General features: G+C 42.9%; 1 protein-coding gene across 1 annotated transcript in view; it reads left to right on the top strand.

The window, feature by feature from the left end:
• LOC308512102 (gamma-aminobutyric acid receptor subunit alpha-3) overlaps positions 1 to 18859 on the top strand; it is a 239523-nt gene extending 220664 nt beyond the window's left edge. The window contains exon 10 of the mRNA XM_081081909.1: positions 16644 to 18859. Within this exon, the coding sequence (XP_080938035.1) occupies positions 16644 to 16979 (336 nt within the window). The 3' untranslated portion in view covers positions 16980 to 18859. The remainder of the gene's footprint in view (positions 1 to 16643) is intronic.
• Positions 18860 to 19524: the final 665 nt, after the last annotated feature.

Here is a 19524-nt window from a genome sequence, read left to right as displayed (position 1 = left end):
CCTCTTTGTTTTTTGTTGTTTTGGGTATTTTTTTTTTGATGAGTCTGGTTAAAAGTTCACCAATCTTGTTTATCTTTTCAAAGAACTAACTATTGGTTTCATTGATCTTTTGTATTATTTTTAGTCTCTATGTTATTTATTTCTGCTCTTGAATATGTCCTTCCTTCTATTTACTCTGGGTTTTTCTTGTTGTTCTCTTTCTAATTTTTTAAGTTGTAGACTTAGATAACTTACTAACAGTTTTTCTTGTTTTTTTTGAGCTAGGCCTGTAGTGCTATGAACTTCTCTCTCAGGACTGCTTTCACTGAGTCACATAGATTTGGGGTTGTTGTATGTGCATTTTCATTTGTTTCCAGGATTTTTAAAAATCTCTTCTTTGATCTCTTTGGTAACTCATTCATTGTTTAATAACATGCTCTTTAGCCTCCAAGTGTTTGAATGATTTGGAGTGTTTTTTATTGTAGTTGATTTCTAATTTCATGCCATTGTGATCTGTCTGAGAACATGCTTGATATGATTTCAATCTTCTTGAAGTTGCAGAGACTTAGTTTGTGTCCTGACATGTGGATTGTCTTTGAAAATGTCCCAAGTGCACTTGAGAAGAATGTATAATCTGTGGCCTTGGCATTCAATTTTGTGAAAATGTCAATTAATTCCAAATTATTTTCCTTTGGCTTATTTTGACACCATGTGTGTCTTCCTGGGTGTCTTGCTATTAGCATTACAAATTAAAGAGTAATTTTCAAAGTAAAAAAATGAAAGCAATTGAGGCTTGATGTAATTTTCTTACAGGATGTTTTCTTACAGGGGATTATTCTACTACCCTCCCCCCTTTTTGATTTAAATAATATTAAGAGACTTTTGGAAATCTTACAATGCACTCTTGATAACTTTTAATTTTTTTGCACAGAAATATGACTGCTTTGGATTCATTGCATGTTAAGCAGTTTTTACTATGAGATGAACTGTTAGTAAAAAAATTAATGCTTTAAGAACAGGTTCCTGTCTAGTACAATTAAATTCCTATAAATATTTATTTCAACTTGCCAATTTAAATTAATTTGAAATAAAGCTTATTTTTTTACTTTACTTGTCCTTGGCTGTGGACAGCAAATTACATTACTTAAATTTCTGCTATTAGTCTTTGAGTAACTTTACATTAGCTATGTTTAGGGAGGCAAAATTACAAATTACTTACTTTTCTTTTTGAGGCCTAATATATTGATGTTTCATTACAGTTTTCCAGACATTTGAAGGAAACCTCTATTTCCTTCCAGAGTAATTATTAGGTAACACTTAGAGAGTTTCTTTTAAAAGACACTTTTCTTTTTTTTACAAATGTAACAAATGCGGTTGATTTTTAGATGCTTATCAATACTGCCAGGCCATGTAATCACATTAAATGGCTCTCCTTATAGTCATGGTGACTACTATTAATGATCAGATTTAGTGTCAGAATAATAATTTTCAGTTTATCCTGTAAATATTAGTGGAAGAGATTTCAAAATTTTAAAATTTCTCCTTTTTATTATGCTTAGAACTTTACTTTTAAAAGAGTATTCCCTTTGGCTTATTTGCATATACAGAGGGATTATGGGAAGCCTCAGTAATTTTTGTAGAAGACTTTACTAAGATTCAATTGCTTATAAAAATACTAGGGGCCCGGTGCACGAAATTCGTGCACTGGGTGTGTGTGTGGGGGGGAGTGTCCCTCAGCCCAGCCTGCCCCCTCTCACATACTGGGAGCCCTCAGGCGTTGACCCCCATCACCCTCTGATCGCCTGATCGGCCCCTTGCCCAGGCCTGAGGCCTCTGGCCCAAGAATCATGCCTGGGCAGGGGACCCCCATCTCCCTCTGATCGCTTGCTCCACCCCCCGCCCAAGCCTGACGCCTCTGACCCAGGCTTCAGGCCTGGGCCAGGGGACCATCATATCCCCCCAATCCCTGGCTCTGCCCGCCACCCAGGCCTGATGCCTCGGCCAGAGGAGTTGACCCTCATCACCCTCCAATCACCAATCACCAGATCGGCCCCTTGACCAGGCCTGAGGCCTCCGGCAGAGGTGTCAGGCCTGGGCAGGGGACCCCCAGCTCCCCGCGGTTGCAGGCTCCGCCCCTGCCCAGGCCTAACGCCTCTGGCCTAGGTGTCCGGCCCGGGCAGCGGGGACCTGCAGTGGCAGCGGGGGGCACCGCGATCATGGGCTTCGCTTTAGGCCCAGGCAAGGGACCCCTAGCTCCCGGGACTGCCAGCTTCGACCGTGCCCAGCTCCCATCGCTGGCTCCACCCCTACTTCCTGCTATCACTGGCCAGGGTGGCAAAGGCGCCTGATTCTCTGATCATGGCTGGGGGGCAGGGCAAAGGCAGCCCCAGGGCCGCCTTTGCCCTGCCCCCCAGCTCTTAGCTCCCCCCTGGTTTTCAGATCACTGTCAGTGGCAAGGGGCTTCTTCCTGCTTGCCCTTTCACCTCCCTGCATTGTGTCTACATATGCAAATTAGCCGCCATCTTGTTGGCAGTTAATTTGCATATAGCCCTGATTAGCCAATGAAAACGGCATCGCCGTACGCCAATTACCATTTTTCTCTTTTATTAGTGTAGATTGGCTTCTCATGTAACTTAATTTATATGAGACCTTGATTATATTTCTAAAAAGCTAATTCGTTAAGTAATTAAAATAGGTATTTTTATTAAAAAAGCAAAGTTAGTAAGTTATATATTTGATTCATGAGGCACAGGTGCTGCCCCACTTCCAGCCTATTTAAAATGCAGGCCACTATTTAAAACACTGCTAGAGCTTTTGTTTTTAAAATTCCATCTTAAAATTCCACTGCTGTTGAAAAACTTGGCTTTATTTAAAAAATATTTTGCTACTTTATTTTACCCTCCTTAGAGGCCAAAACCTTCATAACATTTAAAATATATGTATATAAGTAAAATATAGTTATTAATTTTTATTTGATAAAGCTTTCCATGTGATTTCAAGTATATTAGATCAGTTAAATTAAAAATATTTCCTTTAAGAAGAGAGAACAAATTTTTTGAATCACTCTGGGCCCTTGGAGTTTTCCAAAAATCATCCCTCGGTTATACTTTTGAAATTTAACTTGGAAAGACCATCATTTATATATATATATATATATATATATATATATATATACACACACACACACACACACACACACACACACACACATATACATATATACATATATATATATATATGATTTAAAGATTATATACAGATATCAATTAAATTTAAACTGTTTTGTATTAAAAAAATTCACTTGGGATCACAGAATTAATCCTCTTTTTTAATTATACCAATAAGCAATATGTTTTGAATTCCTAATTTTTTCAGAGAAAATACAAAAATTATTTTCTCAAAAATAAATTTCTATACTTTAGGCATTAGTTACCACAACTATATAATTTCTCCCAATTTAATTTAAACCTTAAACTTTTAGAGCTGGCAAGTCAAATATTTAGCATTTCTTAGATTAATAATATCTTTATATTTTTAAGACTAAATTTCAAAAATACAAGACATAATCAATTAATAGCTTTAATTCTGTCCTCTAGATTTTCATGAGGCAAATTCAGATTAATATTTCAGTATTTTGTCATTTTAAAATACCTATATATTGAAAAATTTTATTATTTACTTAATTTACCAAACTTTCAAAGTTTTAAGCTGGCAAATGTAGCCATTCAAATGCAAAATTGTCACATTCTTCCTTAGAGATTGCTGTGGGAAGTCAGCCTTCTTAATTAACAAAGGGCATAGCCAGTCTTCCCCTGGGCTACTTAGATTTTTATAATTAATACTAGAGGCCCGGTGCACAAAAATTTTTGCACTCAGGGGGGGGGGGGAAGGGGGATCCCTCAGCCTGGCCTATGCCCTCTTGCAGTCTGGAACCCCTCAAGAGATAACGACCTGCTGGCTTAGGCCTGCTCCCGGGTGGCAGAAGGCAGGCCTAATCCCTAGGTGCAGCCCCTGGTCGGTCTCAGAGCAGGGCCGATTGGGGAATTGGGGCCCTGCCCCCTGTCATGCACAGAGCAGGGCGGATCGGGAGGTTGCGAAGACACCCTCAGTCACGCTAAGGGTAGGGCCGATTGGGGGGTTGGGGCACCACCCCCTGTCACACTCGAGCAGGGTCAATGGGGAGGTTGCGGCACCACCCCGTCACGCACAGGGCAGGGCCAATCAGGGGGTTGGGGAGCTCCCCCCTGTCACACACAGAGCAGGGCGGATCAGGGGGTTAGGGCGCCGCCCTCTATCACCCACAGAGCAGGGCCGATCAGGGGGTTGGGGCGCCCCCACTCTCACACTCAGGACAGGGCCGATGGGGAGGTTATGGCTCTACCCCATCACACACAGAGCAGGGCCCGTGGGGAGGGGGGGTGGGGGCGCCACACCCTGTCACACAGAGCCGTAGGGCAATCAGGACGTTGGGGAGCTCCCCCCTATCAGGCACAGAGCAGGGCCAATCAGGGGGTTGGGGTGCCTTCCCCTGTCAGGAACAGAGCAGGGCCAATAGGGAGGTTGTAGTCCTGCCCCCTGTCACACACAGAGACACAGGGCGATCAGGGGGTTTGGGCGCTGCCCCCGTCATGCTGATCCCGGTGCTGGGAGGCATATTACCCTTTTACTATATAGAATAGAGGCCTGGTGCATGGGTAGGGGTTGGCTGGTTTGCCCTGAAGTGTGTCCCGGATCAGGGTGGGGGTCCCCACTGGGGTGCCTGGCCAGCCTGGATGAGGGGATGATGGCTGTTTGCAGCTGGTCACATACCCTTCAGGGTGGGGGTCCCCACTTGGGTGCCTGGCCAGTCTGGGTGAGGGGCTGAGGGCTGTTTTCAGGCTGGGACTGAAGCTCCCAACTGCTCCTTTTTTTCTTTTTTCTTTTTTTAATCTGAGCCAGCTTTAGCTCTGAGGCTCCAGCTCTTAGGCCTCCGCTCCTGAAAGCAGGTATCTGGTTTGTTTCGGTTCTACAATAGAAACTCTGTGTCAACTCCAGGTCTGAGATCCCGGCTAGCTGAAAGCTGGTTTCTTGGGTTTTGTTTAGCTTCTATTTTTGTAACTATGTTTCAAACTGCCAGCTCAGAGGCCTGCAGTGGCAGGCGGGGAATGTTGGAGTCCTTCCTCACTGAAGCAAGCAAGCCTCATGTTAGTTTCAAGCTGCCTGGCTGCTGGCTGTCATCTTGGCTGGCAGTTAATTTGCATATCTTGCTGATTAGCCAATGGGAAGGGTAGCGGTCGTATGCCAATTACCATGTTTCTCTTTTATTAGATAGGATGTTATTTATTTAAGTTTCAACAATTTTGAGATTCTAGAGCCAATTATAATTATCTAAGAGATTTACTTTGGCAAATTTTGTAACACTGAGGACTTACTAACTTTTTTAGCAGTTTTAATGTTAACTTTTGGAACATGGTCCATTATTATTTAAATAAACTACTCTTTATTATGGAAATACCAATTTTGTTACTATAACCTAGCCTATATTTTTTACTGCGTCAAATCTGCCATTATTCTGAGGAAAACACAGCTTTGGGTTTTTATTCTGTAGCATCGCAAAGAGAGTTAAGTTTAGCTCAAAATCTATCTAATATCTGAAATCGTATTGTTGCATGCATTTTGCAAGCACAGAAATCCCAGACGCATTTCTAAATTTTGTTAAACTTTTCATGGCGAGAAGGAGACTTTTCCTTGCACATTCAGGAGGGGGACAAGATCACCACGTGTCTCCCTTCCCCCACCTCCTGCTTGCTTTGTGAAATTTTAGCAACTGACCTGGCCGTGTTTCTCTTTCCAATTAAACTAAAGGCATGCTTAATAGATAACAACAGATCAACAAGACCAAATCAAAGTTCTTTTCCTAAATCTTTTTCTACTCCATTTTCCAAAGTAATGATTAGCTCTTAAAGTTATTTTTGCCAACATTTGCTTATCCCAATGCGTTCTTCGGTAATTTTTAAACAAAGCATTAAGGCATCTCCCAGGGAGAAAGCTGACAGATTTAATCTCTATAGCTGCCCAGTCACTCCTCTCCAGGGGGAAAGGATCTGGTGACTTTTTAGAAATTATAGATTTTCAATCCCCAGTACAAATTAGGTATTTTATGATTTGAACAAGAAGCCACATTAAAGATGACCACAGCACTCCTTTTTGAGCCTGATTTTAAAAAGTACCTTTTAATATTCCAATTTCTTTATAATTTTGCATTTTAATCAAATTCTTCCCCATTATAATCTCACTTAAGACAAAAGACTTTTCTTGCCCACTCTAGTTCGTGACTTCCAGAGCTTGGTACAATCTTTACACACAGTTCAATCTTACCACCATACCAGTGTTGTTTCTGCTTAGGCAAATTCTTCTTCTCCAAATGTTCATGTCTGAGGAGCCAATTAATGCTGGGTTCTTAATCCAGCATCTTGAAGGGTTTCAGGAATCTGGATAAGGGGCCACTGTAAATGATTAAAGAGTCTAGAGACAAAACATAATTTTGGAAGGTATTTTGGGGAGTAAGAGAAGACTTAGATAAAGGAACCAAGTTCTGCTGTCTCTCCGGACCCCTTGCTTTTTATTAACACAAATTGTCCTAAATCAAGGTAGATATACATATCAAAGGCCAAGGTTTAGTATACAGAATCCATTGTCAGATTGGGGGAACTGCCTAAGGCTGTTTAGGTGTTTGGCCAGCAGGAGGCAATAACATGTAGATTGAAATGCCCTCAGCTGTCTGGCAGCAAACAATCATCTATGCATCCTTTTCAGGTTTGGGGAAATGCCCTCAGCCATTCCAGATGATTCAGCCCTGCTTACATGCTGGAATTAGCTTCCTGCAAGTGCCTCCTCATTTTCTTTTATTTTGGGGGTTATTTGTCTACCCATTTTTGCTGTCCATTTGTTTTTGTTTCTATGTATTAAACTGCTATGCCTCCCAGATTTTGTGGGGTGGTCTTATGTACTAGGTGTTTTGTGGTACCCAGTGGTACAGACTCTGCCTAGCTCTGCCTGTCCCTGGGCAACCTGGTTGAAGTCTGGCAGGGCAGAGCCCCTACTAGTCTGGTGAGCATGGCCTCCATAGCCCAGAGATTGGGTCTGCCTTTTATCTCACACCTTGAAAGTCCCTGTTCTGAGCTTTTCACTTTGGCTCACATACCTGGGCTCTGTGGGGGGGAGGGGAATCTAGATCCTGGCCAAGATGGTTTGAACAGACTCACATGGGGTGTTGTGTCCATAATTTGTAAGAGGATGGTAGGCATTTCCTCTCCTTCCAATGTCTCAGCTCTGCCTGGCTTGCTGGTACCCCCTTGCTGCCACCTAAAGCAGGAGAGGCTTTTAAAATAAATAAAAATAATAATCCTATATAATAAAAGCCTAATATGCTAAGTGTCCGGTTGTCCAGTTGGCCGTTCAACGAATCAAAGCATAATATGCTAATGATATGCTAAGGCTGCTCAACTGCTCGCTATGACGTAGACTGACCACCAGGGGCCAGTCAACTGGTTGACCAGTTGCTATGATGTGCACTGACCACCAGGGGGCAGACACTCCAATTGGTAGGTTAGCTTGCTGCTGGTGTCTGGCCGATCAGGACTGAGTGAGACAGTGCGGACACACCCTGGAACCCTCCCGTGGCCCCTCCCTGTCTGGCCAACTTCCCCCATCCCTCCCCGGCCCTAACTGTGCACCCTTGGGGTCCCTCGGCCTGGCCTGCACCCTCTTTCAATCTGGGACCCCTCAGGGGATGTCAGAGAGCCAATTTCAGCCCGACAGCAGAATGACCAGTTGCTATGATGCACACTGACCACCAGGGGGCAGATGCTTAATACAGGAGCTTCCCCCTGGTGGTCAGTGTGCTCCCACAGGAGGAGCACTGCTCAGCCAGAAGCCAGGCTCACACTAAGGATGTCTGACTGCAAGCTTCGGCCTCGTGGGGAGCGGGCCTAAGCCATCAGTCAGACATCCCCCGAGGGCTCCTGGACTGTAAGAGGGTGCAGGCCAGGCTGAGGGACCCCCCCACTAAGTGCGCGAATTTCATGCACCAGGCCTCTAGTCTACACTAATAAAAGAGAAACATGGTAATTGGCGTACGACCGCTACCCTTTTCATTGGCTAATCAGTGAGATATGCAAATTAACTTTCAGCCAAGATGGCGGCCGGCAGCAAGGCCACTTGAAACTAACATGAGGCTTGCTTGCCTCAGTAACGGAGGATCGTTGGAGGAAACCAACGTTCCCCGCCTGCGACTGCAGGCCTCTGAGCAGGCAGTTTAAGAAACATTGTAACAAATACCGCCGGACTTCAGCCAGCAGATTCGCAACATTGTAAGCAAAGGCCAGAAACCTACTTTCAGCCGCGGAGGCCTAAGAGCTGGAGCCAAGCTTCAAGGTAAAGCTGGCCCAGAATAAAAAAAAAAAAAAGGAAAAAAGGAGCGGTTGGGAACTTCAGTCACTCCCAGCCTGAAAACAGCCCTCAGCCCCTCACCCAGACTGGCCAGACACCCCAGTGGGGACCCCCACCCTGATCCAGGACACCCTTCAGGGCAAACCAGCCAGCCCCACCCATGCACCAGGCCTCTACCCTATATAGTAAAAGGGTAATGTGCCTCCCGGCACCGGGATCAGCGTGACAGGGGGCAGAGCCCAAACCCCCTGATCGCCCTGCAGCTCTGTGTGTGACAGGGGGTGGGGCCCCAACCCCCTGAGCAGCTCTGTTCTATGCCTGATAGGGGGGAGCTCCCCAACCCCCCCCCCCCACGGGCCCTGCTCTGTGTGTGATGGGGTAGAGCCATAACCTCCCCATCGGCCCTGCCCTGAGTGTGAGAGTGGTGGCGCCCCAACCCCCTTTCGGCCCTGCTCTGTGGGCGACAGAGGGCAGTGCCCCAACCCCCTGATGAGTCCTGCTCTGTGTGTGACAGGGACAGCGCCCCAACCCTCTGATTGGCCGTGCTCTGTGCGTGAGAGGGGGTGGCGCCGCAACCTTCCCATTGACCCTGCCTTGAGTGTGACAGGGGACAGTGCCCCAACCCCCCAATTGGCCCTACCCTGAGCGTGACTGAATGTGGCATCACAACCTCCCAATTGGCCCTGCTCTGAGCCCGACCAGGGGCTGCACCTAGGGATTGGGCCTGCCCTCTGCCACCCGGGAGCAGGCCTAAGCCAGCAGGTCGTTATCTCCCGAGGGGTCCCAGACTGTGAGAGGGCATAGGCCGGGCTGAGGGACCCCCCTTCCCCCCGAGTGCACAAATTTTTGTGCACCGGGCCTCTAGTAATAATATAAATAAATAAGCCCAGCTTGGCACTCAAAACTTTTAGTGCTGTTGGCCCCCATTTGGTGGGGCCTCTGACCAGGCTCCAAGAAGGCCCAATGACTGAGTCCACTGACTCCCAATGGATGGAGCCTCTGACCAGGCCCAGCTGCAGGTGTGCAGATTTCCAGCCCAGCACAATTCCCCTTTGGCTTGGGTTGCTGCAGGGTGGAACAGAAACAGGCATTCTGCAGATGGAAGAAAGAGCACCTCCCCTGCACTCCAATTGGGCAGGACTGATCTTCCTTCCTGGACCCCACTGTCCAGTCCACATTCTGCTGTCTGTCAAGAGTTCCTTTGGAAGGAGGCAAGAACATACAATGGAGCCAGGATAGTCTCTTCAATAAATGGTGTTGGGAAAATTGGACAGATATATGCAAGAAAAGGAAACTAGACCACCAACTTACACGATACACAAAAATAAACTCAAAATGGATAAAGGACTTAAATGTACGACAGGAAACCATAAAAATTCTAAAAGAATCCAAAGGCAACAAAATCTCAGACATATGCCAAAGCAATTTCTTCACTGATACAGCTCCTAGGGCACTTGAAACTAAAGAGAAAATGAACAAATGGGACTACATCAAAATAAAAAGCTTCTGCACAGCAAATGAAACCATCAACAAAACAACAAGAACTCCCACTGTGTGGGAAAACATATTTGCCAATGTCATATCTGATAAGGGCCTAATCTCCAAAATTTATAGGGAACTCATACAACTTAACAAAAGGAAGATAAACAATCCAATCAAAAAATGGGCAACAGACCTAAATAGACACTTTTCAAAAGAGGACATTCAGAAAGCCAAGAGACATATGAAAACATGCTCAAAGTCACTAATCATCTGAGAGATGCAAATCAAAACAACAATGAGGTACCATCTCACACCTGTCAGACTGGCTATCATCAACAAATCAACAAACGACAAGTGCTGGAGAGGATGTGGAGAAAAAGGAACACTCGTGCACTGCTGGTGGGAATGCAGACTGGTGCAGCCACTATGGAAGTCAGTATGGAGTTTCCTCAAAAAACTAAAAATGGAACTCCCATTTGACCCTGTGATCCCTCTTCTAGGAATATATCCCAAGAAACCAGAAACACCAATCAGAAAGGATATATGCACCCATATGTTCATAGCAGCACAATTCACCATAGCTAAGATCTGGAAACAGCCTAAATGCCCATCAGTAGATGAATGGATTAGAAAACTGTGGTACATCTACACGATAGAATACTATGCTGCTGTAAAAAAGAAGGAACTCTTACCATTTGCAACAGCATGGATGGAACTGGAGAGCATTATGCTAAGTGAAATAAGCCAGCCAATGAAGGAAAAGTACCACATGATCTCACTCATTCATGGATAATAGAGACCATTATAAACTTTTGAACAATAATAGATACAGAGGCAGAGCTGCCTCAAACAGATTGTCAAACTGCAGCGGGAAGGCCGGGGAGGGTTGGGGGGCAAGAGGGAGGAGGGTAATAGATCAACCAAAGGACTTGTATGCATGCATATAAGCATAACCAATGGACATAAGACACTGTGGGGTAGGGGAGGCCAGGGGATTGTCAATGGCAGAAAATAAAAAAAAAGGACACACATGTAATACCCTTTGTAATACTTTAAACAATAAAAAGGGGAAAAAAAGAGTTCCTTTGGAAATAAAGGGCCCCTCAGTTTCTATGCTGGTATGTCCATCATACCCCTCTGCTGGCCCCAAGCTCCACCATGTGGCCCCTCCCACGGACTCAGATCCAGGTTACTTCCTAGGTGACATGATAAAGGGGTGCTCACACTACTCCCTGTCCTTTTTTCTTTTTTTTCCATTTACTTCACTCAGTTATGGCCTTGATGATCTTTGTACAAGTCACTCCCTTTCTAACCCCAAGTGCTTTGTCAATACTATTTTCTGTCTCTGGAAGTTTTGTTATTCAAATCTTTTCATGGCTTGCATTCTCATTTTATTCAGATCTCTGTTCACCTCCAAAAAGATACTCTCTCTGACTAGAACTCATCATCCTTCTCTGCCACTGCCTTGCATAATGTATCACCATTATTACATTTCTGTACATATTTAACTGCTTACATGTTAATTACATGCCCTTCTTCTCTGTAAAGTGAGCTCCTTGAGGGAAAGGGCCATGTTTTACTCTTCAGTGCTGCAGCTCCAGCACCTAGCAGAGAACCTCCCAAGTTGTAGATGCTCATTAAATACTTAACAAATGAATGAATAACCTCTGTAGTTTCTCAAAATCCATTATTCCCTGTTTCCCTTCCTTTTCTATCCAGCCTTGGCTGCATGGAGTATCACTGCAGCCACTCGCCAGCACTTTCAACTTCCTCACTCACTTCAATCCAACTCCTCTACTTCTCTCTGAAAAAAATTTCCACAGACATCAATGGATTGCTGACATTTATGATCTTATACTCTTGAATTCTGCTGGTCCTTCAACCTATGCCTGCAATCTTTATCTGTGTCCCTAATCAGTTCTATCTTCTATTCCCTATAAAATCTATTTTAAATCTTGACCATTCACTTTAACTTCTTCATGGGGGAATGTGAAAACTATTGTATGAGATTTGTCTTAACTTACTGTGTACCTTTCATCCCACCAAAGCACAGATAGTATTTGAGTCTCATCCACTCTTTCCTTAGCTGTGATGTGGCCCCAGGTAATTCCCCACTTTTGCTCTGGATATCTCCCACTGTCTCAGAAAACTGTTCCAAGTGATTACTTTTCTTCCACCTGCATTTTCTCCCCTTTTTATTGGCTTATTGACCTCCTCCTAATCTTGCATGCTTCTTTTCTCTTTTGAATTCCCTTGACATTATCTGACTCTCTGCATGCTTCTTGTGCTTTCTCCCTTACATTTTAGTTCTGTTTTATTTTAATTAATCTTCCTCATAAAAAAGCCTAAAATTTACCAGCTTAACCATTTTACATGTATATTTCAGTAGTGTTAAGTATATTCACAATGTTGTCTAACAAATTTCCAGAACTCTTCATTTTGCAAAACAGAAACTCTGTACCCATTAAACAACCATAAATCTCCAAGCTCCCTTCCACTGGGAATCACCATTCTACTTTCTATCTCTATGAATCTGACTACTCTTGTGTACTCTCATGTAGATGGAATAATACAGTATTTGTCTTTTTGTGACTGGCTTATTTTATTTAGCATAATGTCCTCAAGGTTTATTTATATTGAAGTATGTGTTAGTATTTCCTTTCTTTTTAAGGATGAATACTATTCCATTGCATCTTTATACCATGTTTTATTTATTCTTTTATGGACCATGGCTTTCTTCTACATTTTGGCTATTGGGAATTATGCTACTATGAATATGTAAGTGCAAATATCTCTTTGAGACCTTACTTTCAATTTGAGGAGATATATACCCAGAAGTAGAATTGATGAGTCATATTTCAATTCTATTTTTAAATTTTTGTGGAACCAACATACAATTTTCCATAGAAGCTATACCATTTTACATTCCTAAAATTGTACAAGGTTTCCAATTTCTCTACATCCTTGCCAATACTTGTTATTTTCTGGTTTTGTTGTTGTTGTTGATAGTAGGTGTCCTAACGGGTGTGAGGTGAGTTTTTATTTGTCTTTCCCTATGCCTAGTGCACTGTGTTGCACATCTTTTCATGTGGTTGCTGGCCATTTGTATTTCTTCTTTGGATGAATGTCTATTCAAGTACTTTTCTCATTGAAAAATGTGTTGTTCGTTTTTTTTGTCATTGCTCTGATTTGTATTTGAGTTCAAGTTACCACAGTTTGCCCCACTTCTGAAAACTGGGCTTTAGGAATGATGGATGATTGTTAGGAAGTTTACATAGAGGCACTGAATCATATATGCATATGTTCTATAACCCTAGCTGGGTGTCAAGTACATTTGCCGGAAGCCGGTCCATCCTTGCTGCTTGACCCAGTCGCTGCAGGATAGAAACATCTGCACAGCATATGTTTCAAGGGACCTGGCGTATATAGCATACTGTTCTTAATATGTTTGCTCCCCTTAGCGCTGTGTGTTTTAACCAAGGTCACCTCTCCGAGAAAGGTTGTTTCCCCAGGTAGGGATTTTTGCCTGAAGTTAGGGAGGGGATGAAACTCCTTAACTAAGTGCCAGGCGGGTAGTTAATCACTTTAACTACAAACAATCATGCTTAAGCTACATAATCTTTACTCCCTGGAATGGAGATAAGAAACGCCCTAACCTTTGTAATAGAGATTGACAGGATTAAAATCAACTGGTATAAATACGGATGTAACAAGACAATAAGCAGCAGAACCTCTCTGGAGATCCAGACCAGAACTTGGCTGGAGATCCTGGCTAGGCTGCTGATCAACTGAACACTGTCTCTGTGTCCTTCTTTCTTCGCCGACTCCGTCTATGCCTTTGGGAACCCCTGGACCTGCTGGGGTTGGACCCCGGCATACATTCAGGGCTAGAACTAATCCTCTAAATGGTACTTCTGAAAACAATAGATAGGAGTGCCATTTGAGGAAAACTCAAGTTGGACATGCATCAGTTCATAAAAGTTTTCATTGTCTCATCCCAAAACCCAGATGAGGTAGCTTTCTAGAAGGAAAGGCATTCTTGTCCTAGGGTCAGACTGCTTGAGGGAACTTGGAGAAGTCAGTTTCAGTTTTGCAACTTGGTCAAAGGTAAGCCAGTCTAGTTTGTATTTATCAAATTCCAGAGCATAGTGAAGTATTAGAAAACTAGATGCAGAAATATTAACCAATAATCTCTGATTCCGGCTCCTGCATTAGTGACACCACAACTTTTGCTTTGATTTTCTTCTTTGACGATTTAAGTAAAAATTATGTGGGCTTATTAAAATGTGCCATGTTGGAAAGGGCAAGGGAAATTAAAATATATTTTCCTTTATTACTTAAAAATATGCAGTTGAATCAAATGCTGCTTCGCCCCACCTATAGAATACAAAGTATATATGAAGCTAAAGAAAGTGTTTGCTGTTCAGAATGATTGTTTTTGGAGACTTTGTCTTAACCAGCTTATAAGATGACTAAATAAAATAATGTGTGAAAGCTTCCAGCAAAGTCAGGGTAATAGGTTGTTTTTTTTTCGTGTGTGTGTGTGTGTGTGTGTGTGTGTGTGTGTGTGTGTGTTTACCCTTGAGAAAAAGAGATTGCTAACTGAATTAATAAGTAAGCAGTCAAATAGTAAAGTGTTCTTTTATCTAACAGCTAGGGCATTTAGCAGCAGGCCTCTATTCACACAATAAATTTGCTAATTATAAATGAGTCCCATGTAGTATTTAAAGCATTTATAAGACCTTTAGAAGCCTTAAAGTTCCTCCCCACTTCTACTTGTAGCAAAGTGACTGTAATCCTCAAAGAGAAAGACCAGTATTGCTTTGTAAACGTCATATTAGTCAGATTATTCATTTACTTAAACCAACACCCTCTCCCTGATTGAAAACCCTAAAGCTAGCACCAGCAAGCACAACAGGAGGACATGACATCCAATGCTTTTGCTGTGCACACTGTGATTCAGCTACAGCAGACTCCTTGTCACCCTTGAAACAAACAGTCCCTTTGGCCTGTGAACTGGCCTGCTGCATCGCTATATGATGAGCTCCTGCTCTTTTTTTGCAACCAAGCTTATAAACTTAATTGCTTTCTCCGAGCCACCATTTCCAACATTTGTAGGTACCTTGCCCCTCTCTCTACTGAATTTCTATCATACTCTGCTCATATCTATTAGAGGTCTGATCACATTATATGGTGATAATGTGATCAGAAGGCTATCTCTCCCACTGGACTGTGAACTCCTGGAAAACAGGGACTAAAACTGACTCATATTTTAACTTTCCCACCTATCCATAAATACCTAGCATAATTTTTGGCCCAGTAAATATTTGGCAGAAGTTATTAGGATCAGGAAGGTAAATGGCAGTGTGGTCTAAAGGGAAAAAGGAATCAAAATGATGGGGACTCTTATGTAAAGAAGTAAAGAGAAGAGATTGGGAGAATGGGGTCAATAAGAGATGGAGGAAGTAGAGAAACCTAGGAAGGAAAACACATAGGAAGTAGAGGAGTGAAGAGGTTGCAAAGTAACACTGAGAAAGGGAACAATGTAAGGTGTGTGAAATTAGGGCAATAAAATGCCCTACTCTTGGGCATTTCTGAAGCTCATCTAGCCCCAATTGTCCCTAGAAACAAAGAGGGATGGAAGGAAGAAAAAGCCAGAGTGGGGAGTGAGGCTGAAAACACTACAGACTATGAACTTGGCCACTGACTTTGGGCTAAGTCTGGGACTGCCCTGCTCCCTTGGCCTCCCATTCTTCAGCCTCTCTCTTCCAACCCAGGCCTGACCTTTGTCTCTTCTCTTTTCTACACAGAGGGTCCATATATACCCAAATTATATACGTGAGAATAAATTGGCACATGTGTGCATACTTGTTTCCCATTGAATATTTTTAATCTGGAAAAAAATCCAAAGAAGAGTGTTATATCAAGCCCCTAGCTGTCCCTGCCTTTTCTGTGTCAGAGGGGAGCATTTTCATAGCTTCCTGGGAGGCTGTGGCTCTGGCCTGCAGCCTTGCAAGAGTGGAAAACTCTGGTGTGCCCCCTAGTTTGCTGAACACATTTACAATGTATGAAGATTGAGATACTGTTGTAATGATAGATGTAAACATACCATAGTATTTATTGTATCTTTAAGGCAAAGTTACTTTCAGACTCACCGAGCTCTCTTCCCCACAGGAGATGTGCCACTTGATAACTGAAGCCTTTTGGAGTTATTTCTTGGGTAACTAAAAAGTGTCTTGTGCCTATAGAAAGCAGCATGGAGGAGCCCTGGATAAAAGTCAGGAGCCCAAGTGGCTATTGCGGGCTCTGCCACTCAGTCTGAGGCTTTTTCTCATCTGTCAAATAGGAATAATCTCACCCACCTACCTCATTAGGGTTACCATAAGGATAAAATCACATGATTATATAGGACCCTACATGTGACCAACATTTTACAGTTGTCAAGTGATTTCTACCACCATTCTGTCATCTGATTCCCTCAACAACCCTGCCAAATATTTTGATAATCATTTTACAGATGAAGAAACTAAAGCTCAAAGAGGAGGAGTTACTTGGCCATAGCCACATAGCTAGTAAACCAGGATGATACAAGTTTTTAGACACACACGTCTACTCAGTTTTGTTGGCTTTAGGCCCCCTGTGTCTTAACTTCCCTCGGGGTTCCTCCTTTCTACAGCTTCTGAAGGTGCTCAATGTAAATAACTAATTAGATTTTTTGTTCCCCCTTTTCCCCTACATTTTCTGGCCCTTAGAAGAAAACACCAGCAGCTCCGACAAAGAAAACAGGCACCACCTTCAACATCGTGGGGACCACCTATCCCATCAATCTGGCTAAGGACACTGAGTTCTCCACCATCTCCCAGGGTGCTGCTCCCAGTGCCCCCTCAACACCAACTACCATTGCTTCACCGAAGACCACCTACGTGCCGGACATCCCAACTGAAACCAAGACCTACAATAGTGTCAGCAAGGTTGACAAAATTTCCCGCATCGTCTTTCCTGTGCTCTTTGCCATTTTCAATCTGGTCTATTGGGCCACATATGTCAACCGGGAGTCAGCTATTAAGGGCATGATTCGCAAACAGTAGATAGTGGCAGCACAGCAACCAGAGTACAGTATACCCTAGGAAGCATCCAAGCACCTAAACCCTGGGGCTCCCCTTCATGTGTTTCAGGATTCTTCTTGTTAACCCTCTACTAAGCTATTACTCTCAATTCATATTTATGAACCTCAATGAAGGAAAAAAACAACAGAAAAATTACTTGTTTCTCTAACATTGCTGAGTGTACCCTCATCAAAGCCAAACACTGCCATTTGTCCAGTTGCTCATCTTAGTCTGCCAGTCTTCCCCAGTTGAGGTAACTGCATATATTTTATTTGCACTCTGCCCAGTGCAAAAAGTACAGGAGGGTCTATTACTTGTAGTGGGAGCCTTGGCTGTTTGAGAGGTCCAAACCAAGGAGGATTGTTAACTGGCCAAGATCAGATAATTAATAGCAAAGGCAGGTGCTAGTGCTATCCTCTAAACACGGCCCTCAGCCCCTTTATTGGCTTGGAGGTTAATGGGAACAGTTGAGACTCACCGCTGTTTATCATGTATGGTCAAAACTGATAGAATAAACTGGGCCAGCCTGACACCAAGGTTACTGGTTCCCTGACATGTCCAGCTCCTCAGAAAAATAGTAACATTTTTGGTACATATCTCCTCCAGCAAAAGCCCTCTTCTCTCAAGCCCTCAACCCTTGTAGCCAGCTGACCACTGCTTAGTTTAGATTCATTGCCACCTGCAAACTCTTTAAGAAAAGGATCAAATATTTTTTAAATTTACACTAAAAAGGTATGAATAGAAACAAAAAAGATCTATATCAAATGCCTACACAATAATTTTAAAAGGATTAGAGTGATAGAAAAGTCACTTCCCTGCTAAGGTACCTAGTCAAGTACTGGATGGGACAACAGATATGGGCAGGGTGGTAGTTAAGGCTTAAATTCTTGCTCAAAAAGACAGGGATACTGGCAGACAAAAATCAAATTCTTCCTACCACACTCTCCACATTTCATACCTTAGTCCAGGCCCAATGTCTTTGCTCCCATGTGTCAGGGAATTCTGGTCCTCTGTTAATGCTGATTCTAAGGAGCAGTGAATCAGAGTCTAGTTGATTTTTGAGTCAACTAAATAATTAACTTTATTACCAGTTTAATAATATATTACTTAGGTGCCATCTGATATAATTTGTTCTTAATGTGAGTAAAAGAGACAGTTATAATATTTTTACAAGGTAGATAAACTAAGTCTTTGATGTTGGAGTGACTTGCCTAGGCTCTTTACAAGTGTCTGTAATAAAGAATCATCATATTTCTCTTTCCAAAGGCCAAAATGAAGATAGAATTGAGAACGGAAGTCCATTTTAATCTCAGGATCAGCACAATATCAATAGGCTTGGTGGGTCCTGAATGCAGGTTGCTTGGACACAAAATGATTTTTAGAAAGTCACAATATGTTACCCAAGGAGACCAATTCTAATGGTAATGGCTCAAGGGAATGAGATTAAGGTGACAGCCTTAGCCATTCATCCAGAATATCCTAGAAGCCCAAAGTAAAGCCACAGATGGTACCAAAAAACAAATTCTTCCTGTCTACCCCTGAACAAAGCTCCTAGGGCTCTATCATTAGCTGCTGGTTGAATTTTCATCCATCCTTTCCCTACCCTATACACCTTGCTTCTTTGCCATTGCCGGAATAATGCATGCCAGTCCCATTATTCCTAAGACTGTGTCTGTAGATAAATTTATGACTAGAAGAGTGTAGTGTTGTGGATATGTGGGGATGGGGGGTGGGAGTGGGGTTGTTAATGATCATCTTATGGAATTAGAATGGAAGCCTGACATTTGCCTCTGTAGAAATTGTGTTTCCAAATGCTTTGATGCAATGTTTAGTGGCTGTTTATTAAACTCTTGTTGAATTGTACTTGGGCTGAAGAACTTTTTTAAATCACTCTTTGCCTAACATAGGTAGTACTCTGCTCTTGGTTTTCACCCCAACTCTCATGCCACCCTTATTTTCCACTTTTTCGCACCACTGGACTATGCTAGAAAAAAAAATGCCTTCCCAGAGCAAGACACCTATTATAGTGGTCCAAAATGTTACCCAGGTGAAAACATAGCTTAATTAACTCAGGGGTCTTATTATCTAATATGACAGAGAGTAAAACACCTGTATTGCTTCCTCAGCAAAACTCACCCACTCCCAGAAAATAGATAAAGTCATTTTTTATGGCAATTCTAAATGCTTTCTTTTTCTTGATTATTATTTCCTTTAGGAAATAGTTCCTTTAGGCAGAGAGAGTGTCTGGTTAGTTGATCCATGTGTTGGGAAATGTATATGACCCTTATTTATTACAGATTTGGGAAAAATCTGGTGAATAATCTCATGAGATCTGCTTGAGGAAATCGCCTGAATCCTAAGGGATGGGGAAAGTCTCCTTGGCAGAGCATTTCAAATCCTATAAGAGGATTTCTTGTCCGAAATAACATCAAGGACTTGGACAATCTGACCCTTGATGCATGTTTCAGCTCTGTGGTCAACTTATGGATGTCCTTCTACTGCAGGCATTCCACAGTCCCTGTCCAGT

Source organism: Myotis nattereri, assembly GCF_964212035.1.
Source record: "Myotis nattereri genome assembly, chromosome: X".
NCBI lineage: Eukaryota > Metazoa > Chordata > Mammalia > Chiroptera > Vespertilionidae > Myotis > Myotis nattereri.
Note: the sequence above shows the minus strand (reverse complement) of the source record. Positions and strands in the feature narration are given on the sequence as shown.